This window comes from Coptis chinensis, unplaced genomic scaffold (genome assembly GCF_015680905.1).
Source record: "Coptis chinensis isolate HL-2020 unplaced genomic scaffold, ASM1568090v1 utg279_pilon_pilon, whole genome shotgun sequence".
In the NCBI taxonomy this organism is placed as follows: Eukaryota; Viridiplantae; Streptophyta; class Magnoliopsida; order Ranunculales; family Ranunculaceae; genus Coptis; species Coptis chinensis.
In genome coordinates this window covers 185,233-206,341 of record NW_028238138.1, presented here as the reverse complement: position 1 = coordinate 206,341, position 21,109 = coordinate 185,233, and the positions used below count along the sequence as shown (strand labels likewise).

The window sequence follows — 21,109 nt, the reverse complement described above, 5'->3', positions numbered from 1 at the left end:
TAAAAATAAAATAACAATTCAAACTCTCTTTCTATCTCCTCTTTTCTGTTTTCTCTCTAAACCAGCAAATCACAGTCGACATTCTTCGGATGGTTTTTTTGTGCTGGGCCATGTGGTGTAGTCGCCCCGAAAGAAAACTGCATGCCAATAATTAATGGCTGCTATCCCTACAAAGGCGGAACAGCAAATTCCAATCTTTCATGACAGCTCAACTTGTATTTTTTACTGATCTAAGTTGGACTTAAATTATGCATTTGGTGGATGAGTTACTCAAATAAGAAGAAAAGGAATTAGTTGGTTTAAAAAATCAAGAGGGCTTCAGTTTTCCTCACTGGAAAGACACATATATTCATATAGAAATATCAGACCTGTACCATACGTGTCTAGGACGAGGGAAAAAAAAAGGACAATGTTTGGCGTCATTGGAAAAAAAAAATTGAAAATATTTGGTATTTTTAAATATAAATCCAAGGTTTGGAGAAAGTGCTCTAAAAGTTGCTACTCCAGTAATGCCGGTGCTACTCACGGGTTCTATTATCTTCGGTTTCTTCCCCACTACTTACATGTCAGATCAGAAATCTCTCTTCAAAGTCAGAATTGAACCAGAGAAATACAGAAACTGAAGAGCTCCCACGAGGTCATGACCGTAGAACGTTCATATATATACCTTATACCTCAAAAGTGGACACTACAAAAAGCAACTCTCTAATTCACCTTGTTTTTTAAAACTTTCACTCAGCGCAGTCACCTACGGGCTAATCGACTACTCAACTCCCATAGGGCCCGGGTGCCAGCCTGCTACTTGGATGTTGTGTATCAAGTTGTACCAAAGTCCGAAAAAGAAAAATGAGATCAATGCAAGTAGCGTCAAAGGGTATAGACAACCCAGATTATTATTTACACCCAAAAAATATACATTATTTCTTATTGTAATATAAATCACAAACAAAAGCTTATGAACACATCAGGAAAATTTTCAAATTTCTACTCAAATTCTACCGCTTTGGTTCTGTTATGAACTAGCTTGGTTGTCCGGTCAAAACATTTGAAATAATCTCTGATTCAAAGAATGCAGAGCCTAATCTCTGTTTCACTGAAACAAGAGCCTGGTTTTTTCTATTTTCTTCTTAGTTTTCTCTATCATTTTTCATTACATATAGCACTTGCTTTCTCTCTCTTCTACAACCTGATGATATCTAGGCCATACACGTGGCATCATCTAGTATCACCTAACTCTAAAAAGACTTAAATACTAAACTACCCTAGTGCATTTAAAGTAAGACACACATAACCTTTGCCATGTCTTGGGACATGACAGGTTCACTCCAGGTTTTCCCCTCAAAAAATTCACCCAACATGCGGTCAAGATCCTCTGGCGTGTATCGAATATATTTCTGAGGATTCTTCCCACTTTCAATTAAAGCCCTGTAAAACATTCAAAGCTAATCATTAAAGCCACACAGAAGAAAGCCGTATGATTAACAACGTGGCAGATATCCAAGACAACACACCCAAAACGTTTAACAAAAGATCTGTATGCAGGCAACAGGGCTTCGGCAACTGCTAGTCGTAGGGATTCTCGTAGCTCGCTGTCAGGCACCGTCCATTGAGATTGCCTCTGATGAAGCTCCTCAAATTGCATGTTGAATGCCTTGAACCTGACAGATAAAAAAACCTTCTTTTCAGTTCCAGAATATATACAGTACATATTAGGGCACTGGTCGGTAATTATGAGACCCCTTTCTTGATGCCATTGTAAATCCCTATATAAGGCCCGCATGGAATTGAATCGAGGATGAATTTTACTGAAAATGATCTCCTCATCATGGAGATTTAATCATTTCATTATGACATTTTGTGCCTTGACAAAAATTTCAAATTCAAAGTGCACCTGTTGTCTGTTGGGCTCAATCAGTCTTAAGGGGCGGAAGGAAACTGTATAAACTAAGAAATTTCAAAGGTGCATATTTATGACCTGTCCTTCACCATTGCTGTTGAAACCCCATTGCTGCTTCCTCCGTCACCTCCCATTCCACTACCACCCCCTGACGAAGTCATGCCCTGAACCGAAAGAGTTTGCAAAATCTGCAGTAGAAGATGCATGGGTTAAAACAACCAAGAGAATTTCATTTTCTAATCTTACTTCGAAACTGACATGGAAGAACCTAGGATTTGAAATTTGTTTCCAACAGCTTCAGATTAGCAACCATGAAAACATTCAAAACAGCAACAGATACCAGAGGCCTGAGTGATTAGTAAGAAGAGTTTCATATCAGATGAATCAACAACTATCCCTTCTCTTCTTGTTCTCTTAATTGATAGGTGTCCCAAATGTTAATACCTCTTTTGTCCTGCCTATAAATAAGTGAATAACTCTTACAGTTGTCACCATCTATTCCAAGTGAAGTAGGCTCTTCCATGTCTAAATCTAGTCTCTCACATCACTAATTATACCCAAATAATTACCTTTTTTGCTCATGATCCCCATAGACTATCTCTACTTACTAAGGTTTTTGATACTTGATGCACTGAATATGTCCTTGTGAAATTCAATCCAACATCTATGCCACAGGAATCCTTGAAGTGATGTTGCACAATAAAGCTTTAACAGTTAAATTTGAATCTAGATCAGGTTCGTCAAATTCAGCTAATGTGCAATAAGATGTTCTATAGACAAATGCTGAACCTCACCCCTCAAATATTTATAGAATTAGAAAAGAATTGCGAGCAAGTTTGACTTGCGGAGCAAAAAGTTTTATAAAAGTCTGAAGTTCCAAGAATGGAATTTTAAACAAAATTTAGAGTTCAAGCAAAAACAGTTTAAGCAGCACACATTGAGATATGACAAATGATATACATAACAATCAAGAAGAAAGTGGAGAAGAAAACCTTTCCCCAGGAGACTCTTTTATACTGATTTGCATGTTGTTGCACTATCCTACGATGTATTTGCACCCAATCATCTCCTAACAAATCCTTTGCCTCTGACCTGGAAAATAAAAAAGCTTTATCTCTAGTTAATTATATATCCTTGGTCTACTAATTCCAACTGTCAGCGGCTGTCTCAGACCTTCTCACAGATCTGACCATATAGTGAATGTTGTTCATAAGAAACAATTGAGTCAAGGCCGGATCCCTATACTGCTTTGATCTTCCATCAAGATTAGTCTGAAGAGCTTGCATTATCCGTTTTGTCACCAATGCCAACTGTGAATTAGTTTCACCTTCCTTTTCAAACTCTTGGAATAATTGCTTCAGTGTAGATTGATAGCTGCACATTTTCAGTCCATGATTATGTCAGGTCATATAAGCCATCCCAAGCAAACTACGTATAGCAAGAAGTAATTACACACAATAACTGCAACAACATAATAACAAAAAGAGAAAGAGCAAAATCTTTTATGACATGGAGTCATGGCCTTGCTCATTGTTTTTTTTCGTAAGATAAACCATAGACAACAAACTAAAATGAAACATAAAAGATAAGAGAAAGCATGCTGTGATCAAAAGTTTCCATATCCCAACAGAAATGACTTAATGGGCATTTTATTTTCTTCATCCATAAAATGAAGAATGGTTAGAAAAGAAGTCCATTAGCCTAAACGATGGATGCAGATAGCAGTATGTGGCAGACAATTAAAATATACATCCTCAATCATGTCTATGTTTCTTCAAACTACAACCATCTACTACTATAATACAGGAGGATGCAAGACTGTAACGAAGGGCAATCATCGTTGAATATCAAAATCAGAAATTAAACACCACAGGAAAAGGAGTAGCAAAAGTAGTCCTCTTAAGCACATAGACTTACTCAAACAGAAACTTCACATAATTGATTACGTAGCTTGTCAAAGGATGTACAGTTCCATCCTGGACTGCAGTCTTTGTAGCATCTTTCTCAACTGCTTCTTCAAAATCACCAAAGGTTTCTTGGGCCGCCTGTGCCAACCTCTTTGTCAAACTCAACGCCGATTCATTTGATTTCAGTGCAAGCTTTGCCTGCAAAAATTGTTTGAATCTGCCCAGGATATCAGATTTAATCATTTAAAAGAATAACATATACAAAAAAATCCATGCCTATTTTTGTTAAATATGCCCTCCCAATTTGTCAAAGCTGCCTATTAAATTATGGCCACAAAGCTTCAATACTTGTGTTCTCTGTTCACTACTATATATCCATGTCCTAAAAGGGGGTATTTTGAATGTCATGCTTGTATCTCCTCATATGCACTTATGCAACTTGGGACATGGATGCTCACTCTTGCACCATTTTATATACTAGATGGATACTCCCCTAGTAATTCAAAATTCAGATGATTTTAGTCATTTTGGGAGGTCCAGCTGGAATTATAGTGCAATACCTAACCCAATGCAGTCTACAGAAACTTCTTTACCACATTTACTACTAGAACCAAAAACTAAATAATTTCAATTTATGATAAGAATTTGAATGGAAAAACCATTCTTATCAGAAAAAAGAAAAATTATTGTTTGAAAACAATGTCATTGAAAGAAAAAGCAGTAGTTTAGCATAACATCAGCCATGTTTTAAAAATTTGAGGGTGGATGTGAGAAGAAGAAGTTGATATTTTTGAAAAAAGCCAAGTTTTTAGGATTTTGGGTTACTTTGCCTCAGTGCGCTAATATCCTAAAACTCGCAAAAAGGCATAAGCTACAATCGGTTTATTGTTTTTTAAACACTTCATCAGTTTTAGATGACAAATAGAGAAATATACTGATCAAGAAACAAGTAGAAACTACTACTTATGCCTACTCAGAATCGTAAAAACTTAGAAACTATTAATCATACCTCTGACTGAAGTTCACACATTATTTCATACATGTCGAGAAAAACAAAAAGCTTTTGCGGCGATCTTTTGCTTTTGGCAATAGCATCTCCAAAACTAAGAAGCATGGCTACACTATTTACAGTAACTTCAGCAAAAGACTGGTCCTTAAGAGAATCACTGCCTTCAAATATTTGATCGCATATTTTCCACTCCCCGGCAAATAGCAGTTTAACCTGTGTGAAAAACAATCAAATTTGGAACAAAAAAGGAAACCTTTATGGAGAATTAAATCTCAATCAATTAAATCCTTGTTTCTTACTGCAATCCGCATGAAATGAATCCAATTCCCAGTCTTAGCCTCCAAAACTTCCCACTGCATCTTCTGCACATCATCTTTACCAAGTTTTTCAACACCCAATTTTCGAAGGCTTTGCTCCAGAACTGAAGCTCGAGCATCCCTGTGGACATTAACAAAAATGCTTTCTGTGTTTCAACTTTCATTGTATCAGGAGAGGGATTAACAGTAGATTATCAAATTCATTGCTGCTTCTTGTTTGTGAATGGGGCTCTTCCAATACTGGAAGTTCTGGCATTTCCTCATGTAACAAAAAGCTCCAGGAGTTGTTCCTTTTTAAGATTTTGGTACGACACGAGAGGCTCAAGGAGATCTTAGGCGGAATATATGGATCTTTTATGTCGTCATAAAGGATCTTGTTGCTGTGGCCTCATTTATGGATCAAAGAAATGGGGTACATCCGTACATATACTTTTTAATTTAATGAAATTTTCTTTTCTTTTCTATTTTCTTTTTTTCTCAGATGGGGAAAGCTATGCTGCGTAATTGCATATGATACTTTAATACTTCCTACTTGCATCTCTTGTTAGTAAAATTCCCCTCTTACTGTAAGCCAACTTCACCTTTACATACTCTTTGTTTTTGATATAAAAACAAAAAGGAAAAAGAAACAGTAGCTGATGGAAGAGAGGGAGGCAGATATTTTACCTGTAAATATTGAATAATTGTTGTTGGTGACCAGCCTGGACCATTTGCTGCGCCAAATCATGCAACAAAGGAAGAATTCTTGCTGGTATGAGAGTTGGAGGCTTATACACAGCAGTTTCTAAGCTTTTGTTTTGATTGTCAGGATGATTGGTGGACGATGGATTCTTGCCCTGGCCAGGTGATCCCGACGGTCTCAGGGAATTGGGAAGGCAATCAAAAAGAACATCAGGCTCCACAGGTTTGCTGGAAATTCAGATAAACATGATTAAATTAGATCATTGCACAAAAAGTACAAGTAGATAAGATAGAACAAGTATAAGATTTACAATCCTTATGATGGCAGCTCAGATAAAATAAAAAGTTGATAACACAAATTATAAATAGAATATCATGCAATGCTGAACACATAAATTTGGACCTGTAGGATGATAATAGCTGCTTAAATTCGTCTTGGAGCTTTGAAATAGCCTTAGTGAGCAGATTATTTGTATGGTTGAGGACGCCATCACTGCTCTTAAAGCTTTTGTTGGTACTGAAGAAACTGATATTACTTCTAGGTTGGGCGACTGCTTCTAGATAACTTTCTAGGTCTTCATGCGGGCCCCTTAGTATTTTGGCCTCTGCCTAGATGGTTTTAGATATCAATAATGGAAAAACATGACATGAAGAAGAAGAATAAGAAGAAGAAGAAAGAATACCTGGCGTGAGAGATCCAATTGAAGAGCCACTGTATGGATAGAACGGATCAGGAGGTGACGGAAGTTGTATGTTCCCCATAAGCACCTGCACCACAACGCTCATCGTTGGTCTGTCATTAGGCCTGTATTGCGTACACCATAACGCAATTGTAGCTAATGTCTTTGCCTTTGTTTTATCCTTCTCAGCGATGCCACATTCATCCATAACTTCATCCAGTTGCCCTCTCTTGAACTTTTCCCAAACTTGTCCAGGTAACCAATTTTCGCCATCAAGATTCTTCTTTCTTCCCAAAACTTCAAACAACATCATTCCAAAGCTATAAATATCACTTTTCGAAGTTACTGGCATTTGCATCCACATTTCTGGGGCAGCATAGCTGCGGGTCCCTCTAAACTCTATCAGAGATATATGACTTAAATCTCTTTGAGAAATCTTGGCCATTCCAAAATCTGCAACTTTAGGGCAAAGTTTTGAGTCAAGGAGCACATTACCAGGCTTTACGTCATAGTGAACTATTTCATGCACGCAACCCTCGTGCAAATAAGAAAGCCCTTTTGCCGTCCCAATTGCAATCTCACACAATTTCTCCCATGGTAAATTAAGGTGATTCTCATATAAAACCTTATCGAAAGATCCATTCTCCAAATATTCATAGACAAGTGCTTTCATATTGACCTCAAAGCAGTAGCCATAAAGTATAACCAAGTGTCGATGCAAAGTGCTACTCATTGTTCTCACTTCAGCCATGAATGTGAATTCCATGACATTCATCGTGTTGTCTTTTAGTTTTTTCACGGCTACTTGCACGCCAATAGGTAATTTACCTTTAAAGACATCTCCATACGCACCAGAACCTATTTGATTACTGAAATTTTCAGTAATGCTCGTAAGATCCTTATGTGAATATTGTCTGATCTTCTTTCTTCCCAGCTCATCTAATAACAATTCAATTGAGTTTGAGTTGCCATTGGCCACTTCTTCCAAAACATCCACAACTCTGGCAGTTTCAATCACTTTCTCCAATTCCTGTTTCTTCTCCGTTGCAATAACCACTTTTGTATGAGCACTATCAGTTTGGTCTTCATCTATCTTCAACCGACTTTTAATTGCTGTATTAGACACCTCTTTACGAGGATCCTCAATCTTTTCTACGTTCTCAAATCTTTGCCTGCTTCTGAACTTCCTCTGAGGCTGCGGAAGTGGAACATAGGTTCGTCTTAGAGGAACAGTTGAAGGATCAATTTCACCAATGTAGTATTCAGCCATCAACTTTCTTGCCGAAGTAGAATGACCAACATCTTCAAAATCATTTGTCGCATCTTTTCCTGCATACGTTCAAATACATATGATAAGAGTTATCACCACTAACTCATTAGCAGCTATCACCAACTCATTAGCAGAATACGTGGGTAAAAGGACGATCCTTACCAGTAGAAAAAAGCAAAACCTCATCACCTCCAGGATGGTTGTCCATAAATGGAGTTACATCATAGACCTGAAAAAGTAGTATGGGAAGTACAAGTTAAATCTTGTACATCATAGACATTAAAAATGATTTTACTTTAATGTCATGGCTAATGCTAAACTCTAAGCATTTTAAACAAGGTCCCTTAAAGTTGGGTTTGTGTAGGTACTTAAAGCTGATAGGACAACGAAAGCTTGTTTCATGGAAGCCACCACTTTCCAACGAAATTCTAGACACGCTAAAAGAAGATGTTGGAGGGAGAAAAAAAGATAGAAAATGTACCCAAGATCCTAACTTAAAGTAAAGATGTTGACTAATAGAGCTTCCCAATACAAGTTCCAACAAGATAAACTTCTTGGGTAGCTATACAAAGTCACCTAGTGGGGAATCACGGAAAGAATCTCTCATACTGTCTCGCTATTTTATTTTCCTGTTTCCAAACGTTCATATAATTGGTGGGACGGGATCTAAATAGTTTACCAGCCACCACCATGTGACTCTACTAAATAGTTTGTCCTAGGTGGCTCATATGTGAAGGTGACTATTCTCTAAGACGTGTCACCAATATACCACTAAACATTTGCTGAAGCTGGTGTTTATGATGCATCTAGTTGCAAACTTACTCAATTTTAACTACTAAGGAGGATGGTTATGAAAAAGGTAGCTCCTCTATCAAAATTGTGGCTTCTTGCTTTCACAACCGCATAAGAAGTTTTCATAAGACTTTGATCTTTCTTCATCTTCATCGGTGATCTTCCACTTTCATTTAGGGATCAGCAAGCAGGGTTTTGAAATAATTTTATATCAGAACAAAAATCCTTATAGTGGTTTCTATCCAATAGTTGGGAGCGGCTTATGATTCTAATTAATGTACTAAGTAGCAAGGAAGTACGTCATACAAACCTAAACCATGTATATGAAATCTTCAAATTAGCAAAACATAAAATAGAGAGATACAACACTGGATGTTAAATTGGGAAAGAAAGTAATAAAATACTTAAAATAGAACCTTCCCGGAGATTATGAGCCAGCAATCCCTGGTCTTGTTGTGCTGGGAGACATCCTCAAAAGAATAGACTTTGGTAGACATCTTCTTCTTCTGCTCTCTAAACATCAAATTTATGTTTTGAGTCACTTACAAAACAGAGAAACTGGCTTCACTTCTACTCGTGCTTTTAATAAAGTCAACAAGAGTATTAATACTCGTTGTAATAATCGAGATCCTCTACGTTGCGTTTTTGCTTTATACGAGTATGGGAAACGTGCTACGCATCGTGTTTTTTCAAATCTTTAAACCTGTCGCTTTACATCTCTCTGATAGTATGATTTTTTGAATTCTAGCTATAATCTAAAAAATAATATAAAAACATTAGGAGGGGTTGAATATAATTTGAGTGACGTGAATAAAATTTTCTAAATTATTTTAAATAATATGAAGCTAATTCTAATTTCAATAAAGTGAAAGAGTTTTTGGTAAATTGTTTAAAAAAGATGGAACTGATTAGAATAATTAAAGGAGGTGGTTCTAAAATCATAAAATAGAGAGATTACAAATACACAGTTCGGTTGAGAAATTTTCCTCCTAAAGATCTGGCTATCATATAGTGGGAGAGAGGGTGTGGATATCACGCAGTCTGCACGTGCAAAATAAAATTGAAATCCAAGTATCCACAAAGTTTTCGATAAATGTACCAAATTCTTAGAAAACCTAAAGATCAATGAAACTTCTACTTTTGATAATTTCTAACTTTTGAGTTCAACTTTCACCCAAGGGCTTTGTTAAAAACGTTCAAACGACTCACTGAAACTTCTACTTGTAAGAACTGTCTAATCACAGGGAATGTATTAGACCATAAAATAAAATCAACAACTATATAATACAACACCAACCATTCGCTTTCTAAGCTGACCTTTATTCATTCGGTTGCCTATTGCTTTACTCATTTAGTTCGGCTTGGATCAAAGTTTGCTTCACTCACTCGGGTCAGAGCCCGACCTTAACTTGAAGAATGCTCGAGCCTGATACTAATCAAATCACTATGTATACATCCTCGCTTTGACACAATTTATTCGTACCTTCAAGATATGAACTAAGCGTAACATTTACAAAAACAGATGGAAAAATAAAACTTTCAACTTCGTAACTGAGAGAACCACTTGCGGAGCTCAAACCAATTAGAACGGAGGGAAAGACTAGGTAAACTCAAATGTTAAAAACTAATATACAAAGTCTACTTTGAACAAACAAAATTCAATATGTATAGGCCGCTAGGGATCAGATCTTAACAATGCAGCGCTGATTCAAGGATAGAATCAACCAGTTATGATGCCTGCAAGAACATCGCTCTTTCCTCTGGCAAAGATTGTATAAACAAGACGAATAGCATCAATCCAACCATCTAGGGATTCCCAAGTGTCAGCAACCTAGGAGAAGCACAAACGGATATTAGCTCAGCATACCATAAGATTCAATAGTTACTTACCGGAGAATCTAAAAATAGTCAATTGTAAAATGTGTAACCAGCGATAATATAACCATAACTTTCATTAGTTACACAGATTGTGCAAAAGTTGAATGGCATCTACAGTGAAATCCAGTAATCTTACGCATAATCATAAACATGAATTCACTGAATTAAAGATAAGAAAAGAATAATGATATAAATCTGCATTTCTATACTTCTATCCAGCAGAGAGTGTCATGATAAAAACTGAAGTGATGCCAATTGCTAAGAAACAACTCAAAAATCATTCTTACATACACCCTTCATTAAAAGACAGCTTTTACCTGGGACTGGGAGTCCAAGTTGTCTCTCAAAAGTTTGTTTCGAACATTAGTAGCCTTTTAGTGAGACACTATGTATGAAACTGACCAGTGAGCCGCTTATGAGCATTCCACTAAAGTTCGTGAAGTAAGAAATCTTTCAGAATATGTAGTTTTCACTACTCCCACTAAAATGACAAACCCGATCAGCCAAATCGGCTAACGTATTATTCGTCTTAACGAAATTCAAAAACAATTATGCGTGCTTTCAGAAATTGTAGACCTATCAATCATTGCAAGATAAATATTTTCAAACCTTCCTAAATTACCTCACTCCACAACTTGAATAGAGTCAATTTCATCATACTATTTTAAGTACTGACAGAATACAAAGATTGAATTTCAAGTTTAGTAGAAGTTCTGTAGACCTGGGAAAGCACAGGAAAAGATGCCAATTCTAGAGCATGCAATAAGACTTCTCGATTTTAGTAAGTCGTGGTCAACAAAACAGGGAAAGCACTAAGAAGCCGCCATGGGGTTCGCCCTAGGGTTCTTGGTCCAAATCATACTAAGATACGGTTAATGCACATACAAATGCGGATAAAAAGACGAAAGAAGAAAGAATAATGCACCAATTTCAATGAGACAATTCAGCGGTGATCAATCTAAAGAGTACTATTGATTCACTTGTAAAGGCTAATAACTTATTCTTTGAAGTTACGAGAAAAGCAGATCAAATCTACCCCTCGATGGAAAGATAAATTTCAGAAAATTTGGAAAAAGTTTAGATGCATACCAAATAAACTGGTCCATGAATTGTATCAATACAAAGGCCTGCACCAGGCGGTAATGTAAGATCTGCACATGCTGATACAGAAACAACATCTGGTATATCAACTTTTATAGCTGCTTTATCAATGTTCACAGCAGCAACCAATTTTCCGGAAGGGCTTTGCAACAACTGCTTTTGCTCTGTCGTGTTCAGCTACAGATATGGACGTGTTAGTTCAGTACTTAGGGGTGGTGCTGCGTGAGGACAGCTCTATGCTTGTTTAGCTAGATGGTACTTAATAATTATGTTGCAAAAAGAATAGTCATAGATCTTAGTCTCATATCCAAACATTCAAAGCCTGAGGTGGTCAATAGAGCCAAAAGGAATTGGCTCAACTGTAAGTACGATTAATGGCATCTGGTACAAAACCAAGACAATAAACCAACCTCTGAAGAAATTTTTTTATACTCCCAACTCCCAAGTCCCTACCTTCTCTCTCAAAACAGACTTTCCTCTTTTAGTGGGTACAGTATGACTTTTCCGCTATTATCATATCTATTCAAATATTGAACACTTAAAAACAAATGAATCTAGACGTGTTAGGAACCTATTACCAAGATCCTTCAGATGAATTCCATTTTTCAAACCTTTATTGATGGAGAATAAATAATTAGTACTAACATAACAGATTTCTCTGCCATTTATTTTTAGGTTCAGTCACAGATTTACTTGATGCAGAAACAATGGAACCTACCTGTAGGAGACCTTCATGATTCAAAACAAACTCTGATCTCTTCCAATCACTATGAGGTGCGATCGGGTTCCCTACAGGCGGTGCAGTCAGATATCCTACCTTCAGATAGGGCAAAGGCAGCTGTGAAGAAATAAAACCTGTAAGAAGTATAATACAGAATCTTCGCTAGACACGACTCTTACTGCAAATGAAACTAGTACTGAAAATTAAACAAATAATTAACTAAACAAAGCAAAACTATTTCTCTGGATTGTTCATTATCCATCAAATTCTGCGACCTGTATCAATCACAGCCTGCCCATGCAGCTACCACCTAACTATGCCAAACATCTTCTCTTTTTTTTTTTGCCAAGTTATGCCAAATATCTCAAGCCAGCTCTGCTGGAGATATGAATTCAAGCTTGCATTGGTATATATGGAGGTTGAGTGCATTTCTTTTCTTTTTTTCTCTTTTGCTAAAGATGACATATATAAATATCCAATGGAAACATAGTGTTGGACAAAGATATTGGTATCAAAGTTTTCCTGGCAGAAAAAAGAAATGAAAAAAAGGTATATAACCAAAATAAAGGCCAAAAGTGGCATTTAGAAGGCAGTTTTGAATGTGTTAAAAAGATATCTCTATAAACAGCAAACAATATATAATAAATTAGCACTGACCATGGATCTGACAAGTCTCAAAGCACTACGGTAAACCTGCAGGTCACAGAAATTGTTTTGTTTAGACTTCTGTAAATTAGCAAGATAACATGATAGTTTCCTGCAGATTTATAAAAGAATGAACACCAATAATGATAAGCTTAAAAGCTTCCCAAACACATTCAGACTTCATGCTCGGAAATTCAAAATTCAGTCAAGATGAAATGCTACCTGGAGACAACCATAAAAGTCAAGAGAAACCTGTTTTTCGTTGATCAAAATAATTTACCTTTCCTTAAATTTACCATTCACCCCTAAATCTACCATTCATAATTTATGCATTATTTTTTTTATCTTTCCGTGAATTTATCAATATGTTGGACTTTGACAACAGATGTTAGATACTGAGAAGTCAGATGGTCCAAACCTAAAAGTAAGGGTCTAAAACAGTAAAGATAATGGAGTAGAGGCTTTCAGTAAATCAGAGTAGAGCTTCTGAGAAGGGCATATGTCAAATGCGATAGAACAAGGCAATAGTGTTTGTCCATTATAAGTATTACAAACTCACCGAGTAATTGGGTTTTAAGGCATGAGCAGCTGCAATATAGATAGCAGACTGACTATAAAGCTCGTTAGGAGAAACATCTTTTGCATTGACTGGCCTTCCAGTTCGTAATGTGTCCTCTGCTAACCCATACTGGATATAAATAAAATGATACACAATTAGATTAACGATTCCATTCAACGTGAGTAAAATAAGAAGACAAATCATACAGTATAGGATAAGAAAGAAACTGACCAATACTGTGCCGAGGTTGTATATCGCTCGATGGAAGTCAAATTGTAATTGGATTGCAGCACGAAACTGCCAAAACAATATAAATTACTGATTGTAAGAGACATACAAATAACTAGGTAATCTCTAGCAGCTTGGTGTTCTTGTATTTGAAAATGTTTTCTGTACCTTACTGATTGCAGTCCTCACAATAGTCTGCTTTTCGCGGGCTGGAACAATTGCACTGAGTTCCTAAAAGTACAAAATCTAATGATGTTAAGCCAATTCTACCAGCATATGCCCAAGAAAGATTCAGTTTTAAATAAGAATTGAGATGTACACTTAAGCTCGGTTCAAGAAAACTGTCTCTGTATGTTTGTGATTATTAACCAGTTTTTTGGCCAACCGGTTCTGATTTAAATGACTTGTAGGTGAAATCTCTCTAATAAGGGTAGGCGTGTTGGGAAGCTAAATCCTCCATTCCAACTTTCCGATGGAGAGTGGCCAATGTAAAAAGTAAACCGAGGCTCTTTCATGCCTTTAGCTGTGTATTTAATGTTTTGCCAACGCCAGAGAGCTAAAAAATAATAATAATAAAAGGTGGAAGGGGAAAGAGTAGACATGAGAATTAAGATTTGCCAATACCCAACTAAACATTAATCATTTGCCACTAATAGTGGAATACATGAGATGAATTGGTACAAATTTTGGAAGTTAGCATTTATAATTTTATACATTTCTTCCAGATCAAAATCATTAGCAATAAATCACTGATTCAAATCAGTTTCTAACTCCAATTTAATCAGTGATTCCAACTTAGCTAATTGAAGAAAACCGGCTCTTATAATTAATGGATTTTGTTTTCTTTCTTTTTTAGGTGAATAGAGACTACTTCTCTTAAACCAAAATCAGTACACTATTAAGTATTAACAAGAATAAGATAACACACCTGCAGAGCAAGTCCCCAGTTGTTGAGAGCCTGTGTTCACAGATATGAAGTAAGTTCCAGAAAGTTTGCTGTGAACTTATAAGCTAACCCATTATAAAGTAAGGGAGAATAACCTCAACAAAAAAAATATAGTGACTGTTCATATTTGTTCAAGACAGTAGAGAGAGAGAGAGAGAATTGAAGAATGCAAGTACTGCATGTTTACCATGAGTATGATATTGCATGGCAAGAATTACCTGGGGACTGTTCCAGTTCAACTGAACAGCTTTTTCATAGTTTTTTGTTGCCTGCAAAATTGACCAATAGAAGAAGAATGAAAATCTTATAAGATAGGCTGTGGACTAAATAACTTAAATACTGCTTGAACAGGGGATTCACACATGATAATTCTAAACACTGAAACATATTGGTAAGATCACAAAAAAGTTACAATGTTTCTTAAACTCATATACTTCTGTATAGGACTGCTACAATTTCTAATGTTTCAGTGATAAAACTACCATAAGAACTAGAAGCTTAGGTCAACAAGCTTATAGATTGATCTTAGCAGATATATAAAATAGTCTTGAAAAATATATTATTCATGAGCAGGTGGAAACAGAAAATTAAGACCAAGTTAACACAAAAATAAAATAAGAAAACGCGATTGAATTAGGAAGAATACAGAGGAACTGAACATAGTCTGAATTTTTTTGAAATACAGTACACAGTAAGATAACAGTGTTTTAAGCTAATAATTATGAATGGCAACAACAATTCTAGAAAATTAAGCCATTACCAAAACCAGACCTGTTTCCATAGTTCTTCAGCTTCTTTAGTACGACCACGCATTTTCGCCCGATCAGAGATTGCAATAGCCCAATTATAGAAAGCCTGGAATAATGTCAACAAAATTTAATCAAGGAGTACAAAACAGAATAGCTTCATTTGATACTTTGATCATCTTTTTTGGTTTATGCAGTAGAGACAATCTGTACAATGCGAAAACTGAACATGTTTATACCATTTCAAGAATATCAGGGATGAAATTCTCAATTAACATTCCAGTTAGGATATAATAAACACTGGGCATGGCATGTAACCTTTCTTTGTCAATAAACAATGGCAATATTGCCACGAAAAAGAAAAGTAGTGCAAAGAATGGCTTCTAAAAAAAGAATGGGTGAAATAGAACAGCTTCACTGAATATAGAATACCTGACACAATTTTCACAGTGCAAATAAAGAATACGCTCATACATTTCTAAAATAGAGTTTGGGCAATAGGCAAGTTGACATCCAATTAAAAATCAAGCCAATAGAATTGACTAAGGGTTGTACAAAGACATAACATTTATATATTGGGGGAGCAAATTTCATATTAGTCGGACTCAGACACCACATCGAAGAGAAAGGAATACTTACATCATGAAGGGTGGGGCAAAGATGGGTGGCCTCGTCATACTTTTTACAAGCTTCCTCGAGTAAGGCATCTTTAGATGGAGAACTAGTATCTGAGCCAACATTATCTGCGCTTTCCTGCATGCCAGATCAATATCAAATGAAAAGAGTAACTAAGTTTGTCTGTATCATTGTTGACATCGTATAGACTAAATATCACAGTTCCATGTCAAAATAATAACATATACGAAACTCAATTACACACAAGGCGGAAAATCTGAAGGATTTTGAAAACATATTTGAAATTCACTCGAGGCTTATAAAGTAAAAGTTAAAGTTGTACAACAAACCGGGAGACATAGTTTTTCTTTTTTAGCTCGGTAAAGTTAAGTGGAATGCAGGCTGAGAAGGCCTACATTACAAAGGACTGAATGGACATAAGAAAACCCCAAGAAGTGCACCCATCACCCCATGTCTAACAACCGAAGACAATCCCACCTTGCGACAAAAGACTCAATAGGCCATCACGTAGAGTAAAACCGTTACAGTTAACTAATGGGTGCAAATAGATTCCGATCAAAAAAAAAGGTGCAGAGAGATTCCGAAGCATAGTAATCTCATGTAAAGATATTAGGAGGTCTAATTCCATGGAGGAGTTCATACATTTTCCTTAGCAACACTTATACCTCTAAGTAAAACTAGCATGATTTTCACTAGCATATATATATATATATATATATATATATATATGCAAATTTTCTTGAAAAAAAAAGACCAAACAAAATGATTGGAAGCAAACCTGAAGAACCAAAGCCCAATTGTAAAGTGCATCATAATCTTCAGAATTCCTCTCTATGGCACTGGCATATCTACACTAAACAATCAATTATCAGCATAAACTAAAGCACATTTTAAATATTTAAATAGGACAAAAAAGAGGTTGTTTCTTATGCTTTGAAGTTGTGGCGTGGGTAAAGTAATATTAATCAAGGAGCACTAAGTAAAGTAATTAATATGTAGACGTTTAATCCTAGAAAACAATGTAATCTTCTTTGTAAAGGATATGGGTGGTTCTGTATCTGTGAATCACAGAGCCATCATTCTGGAGATGTACATTCTTGCTGTGGACTAGAACCTCATATACAACTACAAGGATATAAGACAACCATATCCAACAAATTTTTCCTCGAGAGAAATTATTTCCCATGCTAACGATCCATCATACAGGGAGAACAGGCGATTGATTCTGTTCTAATGTTGAAACTTCATACAAGCAAATATCAATTGAAGAAGTAGATAAAAATGTGGGAAAGTATGTAGAAGGGGCACTGTTTCCTTTGAAAATAATATGGTGAAAACTGAAAAGAACATACCTTTTAGCAGCAAAAGTAAGAATGCGTTGGCGAGAGCGACCTTCCTCATCCACACCCGTTACACTGTTGATCAGATCCATGGCTACATTGTTTTGGACTATATATTGTTGGTGATTGTTATCTTGACTGAAACGAAATCGAAAAGCAACTATTACAATGTAACGCTTAATGGAAAACTATGAATGATGTATGAAGAGGTGAATTAGATCTGATGGTAAGTTAGTGAAGATGCAGAAATGTAATTAGAATAAGGGGAACCTGTGTGGAGAGGTGGAATCGCGTCTTTGAGCTTCGGAAGCATTAACAGTAGTGAGAAACTCACCATCAGAAACCTCATTACCATCTTCCTTCAACTCATTCAACAATTCCCTCATTGTAAACGTTCGGCTTCTTCGTCTTCGTCAATAACGGCAAGTTTTTCAATCTCTTGCTTTGGATCTGAATCTTGTTCATTAACTAGTTGTGTTGTTGTTGGTTCCTCCGTTTCTTCGATTTCCGTCGACATGTTAAATAATAATAATAATTCAACTGGAAAATAAAGTAGAAGATGAGTGAGAAGAACGAAAATAAAACTTTTATAAGAGAGAATTTTATTTTGTCAGAAAACGGGCCCGTAGTACAAAATCGTTTTAATTTCGCTTCTAGTTTGGTTACGCAAATAATTAAGCCACCGGGTTGACCAATGCTAAAATAACATATTATTCTTATTTAAGTTTTTATCAGTTAAATCAAAATCAAAATATTGCGACTATTTGGAAAAACTCTATTGTTATTTTTCAAACATACTCACATTTTATGTTTTTTTTTTTTTTCTTTTTTTGATAACCCATTTTCTATATATATAGGTCAAAGAGTCCAAATATTTACAGACTCCATACACAAGGGGGGCTAACTTCCTGGCTTCCTGGCACTTGTTTGAGAGCCCAAGAAGCAAGGCCATGAACCAACCCATTCCTCGCTCGACAGACCCATACAAAAAAAACATCGTGAAGTTTTGCAACTAAGGACTTAACAAAACATACAATAGCAGAGATATTCTAGCTGACATACATATTACATGCATTAAAGTTATAAATAACATAAGAAGAATCGCCCTCCATAATGACAGAAGAAAGCTTCAGATGTAGGGACAAAAGGGTTGCCGCTTCAACTCCTATAGCCTTAGCTTGTTCCATATCCTTAGCATAAAACCTTCTAAAAGTAGCTCCTAGGATCACACCAGCTACATTCCTGTAAATAACTCCTGCTGCTGCCTTAACATTAGTCTTGTCATAACCAGCATCAAAATTTATTTTAGTCCAAGGAGCAACAAGAGGACACCAAGAACTAGGGCAGGGAATCGGGTCGGGTTTGACCCGAACCCGACCCGGACCCGAATAGTTCGGGTTCGGGTCGATTTTTATATCCGTTTACTTATTCGGATCGTTCGGGTTCGGATATATTTTTTGGGTTTTTTTAAAATTTTGAGTGTTATCCGATCGGGTTAATCGGGTTCGGATATTATGAAACTAGATATAGCCATATCCGATCCGATCCCTGCCCTACCAAGAACCAATAGAACCCAGAGGTAGAACATCAGATAATAAAGGTTCATTGCTGGAAAGGAAGGCCTCAGAGCATCTCAATCTTGATGGTTCAGTATGTTGTAACATCCTACTGATCTCTACTACTGTCTGTTCCATCCTAGTTTTATTTCTACTAGACCAGATCTCGTAAAGGAACAAGAGACAATAATATCCTCTGCGATTTAAGGCCTCATCTTTCACCCCACACCATCCTATGAATTCATTGAGTCAATCCAAAACATTCCATACTGGATGAAAATCAACATCCAACATAGCATCCGAGACATGCCAAATTCTCTTAACCCATTCACAAGAGAAGAATAAATGTTGACGAGATTCTGCACAGTTCAGACAAAAGCCACTCCAAACTTATGCTTATGAAGGATATCACCGGTTGATAACCCATTAGAATAGAGCTTCCAAATAAACAACTAAGAAACAACATCCAACTTTAATCTCCAGAGCTTTTTAATGGTAAGAGGATTAAAAGATGAGCTAGATGGGAGTTCAGACTGGTTTGAGAGGAATTTATAAGCCTGCTTAACATAAATCTGATCAACCTTGTCAGAAGGCCAAATGATTTGATATGGTAAGAGAATGTGGTCGGATAATAATTTGATTGATGGATAAGACAATCTGATTAGGAAACAACTCTCCTAATCTATTTTGATTCCAAGAAAAATCTTCTTAGGAGATGAGATGATTGACTTTAAGGTTAATGACTTCTGGTCCAAGATCTAACAAATCCTTCAGAATAAGAGGTTTGCCAAGGTGAAAAATCCATGGATCCTTGAAAATAGAGATATTACTTCCATCTCCCACCTTCCACAGGAACCCCTTCTTAATAAGCTTCGAGGGTTCTCACTATATCTATAAAGAAATAAGAGACATCCCTAGGAAGTGTTTTCATATCTATCATAGTTTCCCAAGAGGGATAAGCTGCTTTGAAAATCTTAACCCACTTAGAATGTTCATCTTTCATAAGCTTCCATCCATGTTTGCTGATAAGAGCTTGATTCATTTCTCTGGACTTCCTAAACCCCAGACCTCCTTCACTCTTACTCTTACATAGTTTGTCTCAACTAAGAGTATGATAAGATCTATAATTATCAGTTCACATTCCACCAAAAACTCTACTAAGCTTATCCAGTTTATTTGTAATGTTAACTGGAAGAATATAAGTGTTCATCATGGTGTATATAGGGGAAGCTTGGGCCATAGTTTTGATCAGAGTGGTTCTGCCTAAAGCAGAGAGGATTTTAGATTTACATCCACTGATTTTCCTATGCACCTTTTCCACCAGATGTTCAAAGTCATTTGCTTTATTTCTACCCAATAGAATAGGAACACTAAGATATATCTCCTTCTCATCAAACTTTCTAACTTTCCGCCTTTTCATAATCATCCTTTGATGCTTAGAAGCAACATTACCACTGAAGAAAGCTCTGGATTTATCAAAGTTTATAGCTTGGCCAGAAGCTTTGCAATACTCTTCTACTACTCCTCTCATATTTGCAGATTCAATAAGATTTGCCTTACAAAATATAAGAGAATCATCTACATAGAGCAGATGGCTACTACTAGAGGCTTTTTTTTAATCTTAATCCCAGAAATAGAACCTTCATCCTCTGCTAGGGCAATAAGCTTTGAGAAAACCTCAACAACTAAGATGAAAATATTGGGAGAGAGAGGATCCCCTTGCCTGATACCTCTATTAGGAAAAACTTTTTCAAGGGGGGAACCATTCAAATATGGAAACAATTAGATCTCAAAAAAAAATTACAAGTTTTAGTTTGAGTTTTTTTTTCACTTGATGGAGAAGAAGATAAATGTTTTTTCATATAAAAATCACTAATCACAAATTCACAACACATAAATCAACTAGCTCAAAGATGGAAACATTTAGATCTCATAAGTATTTTTCAAGTTTTTAGTTTGAGTTTTTTTTGCTAGATGAAGAAAAAAGGTCATAATTCGTATTAATAAAAAACAACTTGTTTACGTCAGTCCAAAAATGTATTTATAGCAAAATTATTAGTGATAGATGATGATGTCACCCCATTTTGTACTAAAACCGTAATTATTGGTCAATTTATGTGTGTTGGGCCTAAATTTGTGTTTGTTTTATTATAACTGGCTACTATATATTTCTTAAGCTACTCGATAGGGCTGGTCATCG

General features: G+C 36.1%; 2 protein-coding genes across 2 annotated transcripts; both read right to left on the bottom strand.

The window, feature by feature from the left end:
• Positions 1-877: 877 nt before the first annotated feature.
• Positions 878-9,146, bottom strand: LOC147473323 (exocyst complex component EXO70A1-like). The gene is given in 14 exon segments (XM_086587587.1): positions 878-1,425; positions 1,512-1,658; positions 1,976-2,085; positions 2,890-2,989; positions 3,071-3,271; positions 3,815-3,978; positions 3,980-4,021; positions 4,814-5,026; positions 5,113-5,251; positions 5,797-6,039; positions 6,215-6,416; positions 6,495-7,820; positions 7,924-7,990; positions 8,970-9,146. Coding segments are annotated over 14 exon segments (3,213 nt in total). The 5' UTR covers positions 9,075-9,146; the 3' UTR covers positions 878-1,271.
• An 834-nt stretch (positions 9,147-9,980) lies between these two features.
• LOC147473322 (Tetratricopeptide repeat (TPR)-like superfamily protein) lies at positions 9,981-18,177 on the bottom strand. Its single transcript, XM_086587586.1, has 14 exons — positions 17,624-18,177; positions 17,366-17,491; positions 16,792-16,861; positions 16,017-16,130; positions 15,403-15,486; positions 14,850-14,900; positions 14,614-14,643; positions 13,854-13,916; positions 13,689-13,754; positions 13,458-13,586; positions 12,911-12,946; positions 12,251-12,370; positions 11,521-11,709; positions 9,981-10,384 (listed from the first exon to the last, which is right to left on the bottom strand). Exons 1-14 carry the CDS (start codon positions 17,737-17,739, stop codon positions 10,274-10,276), a joined length of 1,305 nt encoding a protein of 434 aa, XP_086443712.1. The 5' UTR covers positions 17,740-18,177; the 3' UTR covers positions 9,981-10,273.
• Between the last annotated feature and the right edge of the window lie 2,932 nt (positions 18,178-21,109).

Excerpts from the sequence above, each read along its gene's own strand:
- LOC147473322 (XM_086587586.1), bottom strand. The coding sequence starts at position 17,739 with ATGAGGGAATTGTTGAATGAGTTGAAGGAAGATGGTAATGAGGTTTCT. Across the intron at positions 12,947-13,457 it reads CCTTAAAACCCAATTACTCG|GTTTACCGTAGTGCTTTGAG; the intron begins GTGAGTTTGTAA and ends TGTGACCTGCAG. Across the intron at positions 12,371-12,910 it reads TGAGACTTGTCAGATCCATG|CTGCCTTTGCCCTATCTGAA; the intron begins GTCAGTGCTAAT and ends ATTTCTTCACAG.